General features: G+C 40.9%; 1 protein-coding gene across 1 annotated transcript in view; it reads left to right on the forward strand.

Moving 5' to 3' along the window:
* Positions 1 to 1,256, forward strand: part of LOC126285064 (dynein regulatory complex subunit 2-like) — a 100,403-nt gene extending 99,147 nt beyond the window's left edge. The window contains exon 7 of the mRNA XM_049984387.1: positions 1,074 to 1,256. Within this exon, the coding sequence (XP_049840344.1) occupies positions 1,074 to 1,256 (183 nt within the window). The remainder of the gene's footprint in view (positions 1 to 1,073) is intronic.
* Positions 1,257 to 9,456: the final 8,200 nt, after the last annotated feature.

Here is a 9,456-nt window from a genome sequence, read left to right on the forward strand (position 1 = left end):
AAATGATCACAGAATATCTAACAGTGAATAAGTTTACACTGAATAAGGACAAGACTGTAGTAATAAAGTTCTTGCTACATTTTAATAATACTCGTACTCAATCACTTACTACAGTTGAGACATCTGACAAACATAAGTTTTTAGGCATATTGATTGATGAACATCTCACTTGGAAAGAGCATATCAGCTCCACCTGTAAAAAGGTTTCTAGTAATATTTACTTACTAAAACATCTTGCAAATATAGTAGCTCCCCATGTCCTTAAACAAGTGTATTATGGGTTAATACACTCACATCTGAAATATGGGATTGAGGTCTGGGGTGGGGCACCCACTGTCTATATGGTTCGCATTTTCAGGCTTCAAAAGAGAGCAGTTAGGATAATTGCTAATATAAGCAAACACCAGTCCTGTAGGGACTATTTCAAAAATTATTAATTACTGACTGTTTACTCATTGTATGTATTTAAAACCATAATGTTTGTAAAAGAGAACGAGGAAAATAGTGTAAAGAACAGTGACACCCACAATTACAATACTCGAGCCACAATTGACTACAATAGGATACGGACTAATAAGAAAGATACAGACCACAGTCCATATTTAACTATAATAAGTTGCCGAAAAATATAAAGCAACTCCACAGCAGTCTTTTCAAGGGGAAGTTGAAAAATTTGTTAATAGAAAGATATTTATACTCATTAAAAGAATTCTGAGCTGCAGTACTGTTAGTTTATTCTTTTACATACTGTAGTATATTAGTGGTGGTATTATTATAATTGGCTAATTGATATATGTAATCATTATATGTATGGAGTGATATATAATGTGATAATGTGTTTGTAACGTTATTGAATGGAATGATATACAGTGTGCTACTTGATGTGCATATTCATTCTTGGAATGATATGATATTGATATAATTGTACAAAAAATGATGATGTCCAAGACTGTAAAGTTAACATGGAAAAATAAAAATTATTATTATACAAAATATAAATGATTATATTTACAAATACACTGTTTAAACTATTTTTCCAATGGTAAACTAATATTACATGAAAAATTTCACAGACAAGTGACACTCTTACTCTGATGGATCATTTCTGGCAAAAAGTTGCAAAGGTGCAAATGCGTCACACAGAGTTACAGCTGGTCCACAATCAACTCCAGGAAGAGAACAGAGAACTGAGACAAGCACTGTGCAATTATCTTCAAGAACTTGCTCCTCACAAGGAAGTACAGCTACCATTCTAACCTGCACTAACATTCGTACTCGTATATAAATGCACTGTCAATAGCAACAAGAGCATATTCTAAATTATTGGATCATGGTATGCAATCATTTTTATGTGTGTTTCTCTCTTTATTTTTTTCCGATCTGATATCTATTATGCAGAATAAAATGAACACTATGAATGAAAACTGTGTATTCTATTCTCACGCAATTTCCACTATTTCAACTATGATACAGTGCTATGGGTTTATTTGTGAGATTTATTTATTTTCTGCATTTAATCATATATAGTATGATATACTATATGTTATCAGACATTTTATTTAAAATCTAGTGTTTTGAATGAAAAATTATTCACGTTTAGTAGGAAAATGTCCAGTTATGGGGATAGCTGTATATACATCTGAGAAAATATAGAATTCAGTAGTATAACAAAATATAATAATCTGCCCAGTGAAAAAGATGTAGAACTCTCTACAATTGAATTGCTAAGGCAATAGCAAAATACAGTTAATGTTTGTGGATATAGGTTACCAGATGAAGACAGACCGTTTTGTAATCACATGAAGGATCTTTTGGAATAGATTCACTAAGCTCAATCAACATAATACCAGCTGTGACTTACCTATTGCAGCCCTTAGTCTTAGGCCAATAACTTCCATTTAAAACAAATAATTTTCTGTAACAACAGATTAAAATTTTCTGTAGGCCTTCAAAACAAAAACAAAAAATAGTTTTTCATAAAATTAATATAAGCAGGAGTGCCTTGTCAAAATGGATATACTTTTAACCACTACAGGTTTGTTTCGCCTGCATGTGGAAAGCATAATAATGAGAAACATACCAGGGGCACTCATACCCAGGAGCAGGGTGGCTGTGCCAACTGCCCCGTCCCATCCTTTCCCATCCCCTCCCTTCCCCTCCCCTCCACAGCCCTCAGTGAAAGATGATGTAGACTGTAGTAACCAAGTAAAACATAAAACTGATCCAAGTAATGCAAATATTGCTTTATTCACTAACCTCTGAACCATAACGAAAATTAGCCTCTCATGACTCCATACATAACAAGACAAAAGACACGTACAAAGGGTTTGTAATGGAAGCAATGCACAGAACAACTGATGTGAGTGGTACAACTAAAAGAACATACTGAGAGTGACCCAGCACAGCTTCATGTGTATATAGGTGAGAGTCTCTGGTAGACAGAATAATGGAGACTGTGCCATGTGCACACTTCCTACAAGTAGCCCCGAATGGCTAGCCCATGCTCATACAGTTGGCAGCTGATTCAAGCACACACACACACACACACACACACACACACACACACACACACACACACACACTGTGACACTACACTTAGTGCACTCACACTCACTCGCACTAGTAGCAGAGTACAGTAATCATCTTCCTCGTGTGAAGAGGGCACCCAGATGATGGAGGAGATTCCGTCAGCCCAACAAGACACACATCCATCAGATCTGTAGTGATGGCAGCTGATGCCAATGGTGGGGGCAGGACAGTATGCTGGGCAGGCACTGGAGCACAGAGCCAGAATTTGTGGAGACGAGGGCATGTCGGAGGGCAGTTGGTCCGTGCAGCACCAGATGGCAGCACCAGGGAGGAGGTTGCCATCACAATTTCTGTATTATCATCAGCAGGCAGGTCCCAGTGCAGAGGAGATGGGGCTAGACCCACTGGCGATGATGACTGAGACAATATGGTGAGGGGGCCAGTGGAAGCACCTCCACTGGAAAAGCAAACTGCATCAATGGACCCCAGGTCAAGTGTGGACAGGCACCTGGTGCCAGGAAATTGGAACTACAGGGTGCTGCACATGGAGGAGACAGCCAATGGGATGGAGGCACCTCCACAGTGGGCAGTGAAGAGCTCAAGATGGAGGGCGGTGGGGTGGACTGCAGCGACGAGGGCTGCACCCATGAACAAACAGCTTCCAGCAATGAGCAGGACCACAACTGATCCATGTGGTATGTCACGAGCCTGTAGGCTGTACGCACAGCACAAAGACGGAGACCCAGCTGCCAGACAATGGTGGTCCTTATCTACTTGTGCCAGTGATCAAACCCTTGTTCCCACTCCAGCAATCCTGGCATGAAGCGACTGAATGAACATAACTGCAGCTGGTGCTGTGCATGCTACAGAAGGTGGAGGAGTGTCTATGGTTGCCGGCTGTGAAGCATCTCAGCCAGGCTCTGCTCCCCCATAGGCATGAAGCAATATGTGCGCAGAAAATGGAAAATGGCATCATCTGGCAAAGAATCTACAACAAAATTTTAATTTGGGACTTGAATTTATTCATTAGTCATTCCACCTCACCATTTGATTAAGGGTGGAAAGGTGGAGCTGTAACATGACAAATGCTGTGACAGTAACAAAACAATTGAAACGTGTGAGAAATGAACTGGGGTGCATTATTGAAAACTAAGGGACGAGGTAACCCCTCAACAGAAAGAAACACTCAAAAGTGTATGAATTGTAACCTTCCCTGACATCAGTGCACACCAGATAATGTAAGGAAATGAGACAATGCCTCCACAACCAACACCAGTAGGAATTCAAACCTACATGAATGTGTTCCCATTGCTGTGGTGGAGTAGGCCAGAGGGACAGAACTGTACTGGGAGCTGCCTGTTGTCAGAAAATTTCACTATCAACCCATGGACAAAACGTGTCTCTTAGGTAACAGTTTGAGTGCAAAACTCTCCAATGGCCCTGGTGGCGAAAGCATAGAAGATCACGCAGTAGCACTGTGGGAATGACTACTCTGGGAGACAGGTCTTCCATGGAAAACAGCAAAACACCATCAAAAACAGAGATTCGATGCCATAAGGAAAAATAGTTGCACCGGAGGGTCCAAAACCCAACCCAACAGTTTATCTTCTCAGCCCTTTAGAACAAATCAAAGCACATGCCGAGCAACATGTTTGGTGGCAATGGCAGCTGCTATGCACAAGCTGAAAATTGGGGACTGTGGTTTGCATTCCACTATCCAGATGGAAGCAAAGCTATTCTCGATGATCAAAGTTAGGATCGGGGCCCACAGGAAGGAAAGACAAGGCATCCACATTGGCAAGTTTAGACATAAGTCAAAACTGGATTTCATAATTGTAGTGAGACAAGAACAGCGCTCAGCATTGTAGACAGTGTGCTGCCTTGTCAGACAAGGAAATGTGAAGGTTAAATAAGAAAACCAAGGTCTATGATCAGTAATAAGGTGAAACTAGGGGCAATACAAAAAAAACATGAAATTTCTGGAGAGGATAGACTATGCCAAAAGCCTCTTTTTCCATCTGAGAGTAACATTACTGGGCCAGAATGAGAGATTTAGAGGCAAAAGCAACTGGTTGTTCATAGCCATTACTATATTGGTGCACTAGGACCATACTGAGGATGTGCTCCTGCCAAAACTACATGCTAGTTGGGAGAGAACATAGCTAAACAAAGAACCAAGAGTAATTTGGTTTTCAATATTTGAAAAGTACATTCACAATCTGGGTTCCAGAAAAATGGCATGTTCTTGCATAACAATGGGTGGGTCAAATTGGCTGCCCCCCCCTACCGGTTGCCCCCCCCCCCTCCTTCCCCGGCAGGAATTTATGGTAGTAGGCCTCAAAGTTCCCTCATGGCCAAAGGTTGACATATAAACATACTTAATTACTTTCCATGACTGGAACTAGACTTCAGACTTCCAAAAATCAGCAGCCAATATGGCCTTGTCATTTGCCTCCCATAAGTCATTCATTGTGGAGGACTGGTCTAACTATGGACAGATAAGCAGATGTTGAGGATCCTGGACAGAACCAAACAGACAGAGAGTGTTCTCATTCTCTTTTAGAAAACCCCATTGCTGCAGGTTTGTCTTGCACTTTGGCACTTCTACCCTCAAACGGTTTCGGGTCCTCCAGACTGTGTATGGCAGGTCTCCACCTGGTGCCAGTTCTTGATTTACATCTTTATGAGGGTTTCTGAGGTCGATTTCCCACCTTTTCAAATGATTCTCTACAGCCGACCCTTCCAGGGCTCGGGTACGTGAAAGGAAACTCTTCTTCAAACAAAGCCATCAGTCAGCAGGCTGGAGTTCATATAAAGAGTGATGCATGCCCTTTTTTTGGTTGTTTTTTTTTTTTGGCTTTGGCAGCAATGTCATGTCATATGTTGAAAAGTGCGATCCCCATGATTAAGTACATCTTGTCCACTGGGGTTGGCCTCAAGCATCCAGTAACAATCCATGCCATTTCATTCACCGCGTCATCAACTTTCCTCGCGTGTGTTGATGCAGACAATACTGGAGCAGCGTATTTTGCAGCTGACACACTGAGCGCAAGGGCTGAATTTCTCAGGACTTTTGGGTTTGCACCCCAAGATCCGCTGGTTAGTTTCCTGATGATGTTGTTTCTAATTGAGACTTTTCCCCTTGTGGCATTACAATGATGTTTATAGGTCAGTGTGTGATCCAAAATGACACAAAGATACTTGGGCATTTTACAATGCTTGAGACGTTCACCTCTCCATATTACATTTAATTCACGATTTGCCTCCCTGTTCTTTAGATGGAATGCACAGGCCTGCGCCTTGGAAGGGTTCGGCCTTAGGTGGTTTGCCTCATAATATTGGGAGAGAGCTTCCAAGGTACTGGTTAATTTCTCCTCTACATCCATAAAGTTGGTGGTGGTGGTGGTTAGTGTTTAACATTCCGTCGACAACGAGGTCATTAGAGACGGAGTGCAAGCTCGGGTTAGGGAAGGATTGGGAAGGAAATCAGCCATGCTCTTTCAGAGGAACCATCCTGGCATTTGCCGGAAACAATTTAGGGAAATCACGGAAAACCTAAATCAGGATGGCTGGAGACGGGATTGAACCGTCATCCTCCCGAGTGCGAGTCCAGTGTGCTAACCACTGCGCCACCTTGCTCGGTCCATAAATTTGTTACCTTGTGCTGCAACTGCAGTATCGTCAGCATACATAAATTGGCACGTGATGTTTGGCACTGGTTGGTCATTTGTATATATATATTATACAGAGCTGGGCCAAGGATGCTTCCCTGAGATAGGCCATTCCTCTGATTTCTCCGCCTACTCTTCTTGCCCTGGAGACAGACAAAAAATCTCCTATTATGCTGGAAAGTACCTATCAGTGATGTTAAATGGTAATCTCTTGTCACATTATATACTTTTCTAAGGAGCCTCCGATGATTTACACTATCATATGCAGCTGAAAGGTCTATGAATGCCACTCCCATGATCTCTTTCCTCTCAGACCCATCCTCAATATGTTGGATCAGGTTCAGGACTTGACCACAGCATGATTTGCCTGGTCAAAAACCTGCCTGCTGTGGGATGATCTGTTGTTAGGGTCAGGCGTTCCAAGATCTTAAAACAATGACATAAAAGAGACACAGGTCAGAAGTTTTTTGGATCATCAGAGACCGTTCCTGGTTTCAGAAGTACAACCACTCAGGCTTTCCTCCGCATCTTTGGGATATGGAGCCTTTCCACACATCCATTTATCAAATCTAGCAGCCACTGTAGGGTATTACTGCCAAAGTTTTTAATTTGCTCGACTCTTAAGTTCATCAATACCAGGAGCTCCGTTAATCTTCAAGCTGGAAATGGCTGCAGTAAATTCTGACATTGTAAATGGTGCCTTGAGGTGATGATTTTCCTCTGCTGGATCACGTGCTAATGGTTCCTGGTACTTTCTGCCATGGGTTTTGCCGTTCATAAGGAGTGTAGTGGCTACTTGGTCTGCCGTGATGTTAGTAAATTTATCATTTGACTTTGTGGTGTCACCATTAAGGTTCTTTAACAGATTCTAAGCCTGCCTACTGTTCACTTTCATGTCCAGGTTCTCCATGAGGTAACACCATTTGGCTTTGTGGTTCTCAGCTATGACTGACATGAGTTCATTGCCTGTTAGAAGTGTCTCATCATCAAATGGGTTGTTATTGAAGAGCTTCTGGTATCTTTCCAGTAGTGACTTTGTGTCCTCAGACAGTCCCATAATATACTGTTTTCTGCATCCCCACAGTATTATTTTCCTAGACACCTTCTAAATGAGTTTGACAAAAGAGTCGTACATCTCAGGTTGGGGGTGGATTTTTGTTATTTCTACATCAATGAGCTCTCTAAATTTATTCCAATAGGCCTTTTTAAAATTGAACCTTATTTTGAAAGGGACTTGTTCAAGCTTAACAACTGCATTGACCGTGCAAATTATGGGCAGATGCTGTGTATGGGGAATTGGTAATTGAAATTGCCAGGCTCAGTTAAGACAAAATCTGATTCTGGAGGTTTGTACACAGAGGTAACATTATACTGCTGAGTTTGAATGGTTAATATCTCAATGGCTTGCCTGTCAGTCAGTGATGCAGAAGTGACTCTAATTCCTGGCCTGGCGAAGGTGGCACTACCGTACCATTCATGTGGTCTCTCCAAGGTCATCTTCATTCCATCTATTTTGGGTGTGAGTCTTGTACTGCCCCAATGAGTTTCTTGAATCAGGAGGAAGTTACATTGATATTCTTTACACAAGTCGGATAACAAAACTTCTTTGTCTCTCAATATTCCTTCAATGTTTATCAACATCGTCACAAGTGGCCTTAGAAAATACCATTTGGGTAAGGTCTTATTGATCTTCATTTCCTCAGAAGTCCATTATGGTTGTTGAAGTATTAGCCGCTGAAAGATCAACGTTGCCCGGGGTGCTCCCAATTGCAGTTCTCATTTCTATGTTGCTGTCGCAATCTTCAGGGAGGCTCCTTCATTGCATGTATAGACACAACAACAGAGATGTATTCTGGCAGATGGTGAAATGTATTATGTGCAGGGTGTATATGTGAACAAGGAAAAAAAAATTCCTGGATTTCCCGGTTAAAAATACACTTTCTCCCAGGTGGAGAGAGTTTTTCCCTGTTAATTGACAGTATATTTTCTCTCGCAACTGTATAACTTGTCAATCCTCTGAATAGTTATGGTTTTATATATGGGTGTAGAATTTCCCAGCACTTTAGAAGACAAAACACCTTTTGGAAAGATATTTGATGTGCAGTAACATGTACGCTGCATATTTCCGTATTATGAAAGTATAAATGCCAATTCCACCAAACACCGCGTGTTACTTTCCGAAGCATTGAAATCGAGTTGCGATGCGTGTTTGTAAGCCAGTCATAGCTCATGTCACCTGAGCTCACCAGCCGATGACAGCGGACATTCAGAGCTTCGGACACGTGGTGTAGTCAGCCAATAGCAACATCATTGTTAAGTAGCGCAAACACACGAACAGGAAAAGTTAATGGTTTAAATTTATATATATAATGTTGCTGCAAGAAAAACAAAGCTTTCACTTATGATATTGGACTCTAAGACCAATACACTGCAAGAGAAGCTAAGCTTTCACATATAATGTTGGTCTTTTATGCACATATTACATTTTAAGATATATCACACAAATGTGCCAGTAAATTTTTTAATAACAACATAAAAGTGTAATCTTCTGGGCTCATCATCAAAGAGCTGATTTTTAAATAAGTCCCAGATTCCCAGTGAAGTAGGCATCAACCTGATATTAAGTTTTTCTATGTGATTTCGGGATGTAAATTTCCTTGGGTACCAGTACTTTGTTATCTCATGTCTGGTTCTTTGTTATGGTATATTGCCCTATGTGCTAGAAGTTGAAAATGTACACTTGATATGCACCGAACAGTTGAAACTACCCAATAGTTTGAAATTAAACCCTTTGTTTCAAATATATTGACTGCCTCAGCGGAAAAGATTAATAAAAGAAAATTTCTTCAGCAAACCGATAAAAATAACTTCATTGCTCTGCATGGCAATTAATGCTTGACTGTCAGAAAGGTGGAAATAAAATAAAATTTGAAACTAATAACATATTTTAGCCTTCTGTAATTATGTGAATGAATTATAATTCACATGATAGCTTCCGGCCAAAGAAATCAATTTTGTTTTCATTTGACATGAGTGCAGTAGACAAAGAGGAAACAGCAAAATCACTAAATGTAAACACGAGCCACATGGAGACTACCCGCTTCCCTATTATAACTCAAGACTGCTCTGCGCATCAGACCTGTATCTACGATATTTCCAAACCGGGGCAATAGTAGACAGTGGTGTCCCTCAAGTGTTTGAGATAGGACGTCAAGAATTTAAAAACAATTGAATTTTCAAAAATACGTTCATTTTG

The sequence above is a fragment of the Schistocerca gregaria genome, chromosome 8, assembly GCF_023897955.1.
Source record: "Schistocerca gregaria isolate iqSchGreg1 chromosome 8, iqSchGreg1.2, whole genome shotgun sequence".
Taxonomy (NCBI): domain Eukaryota; kingdom Metazoa; phylum Arthropoda; class Insecta; order Orthoptera; family Acrididae; genus Schistocerca; species Schistocerca gregaria.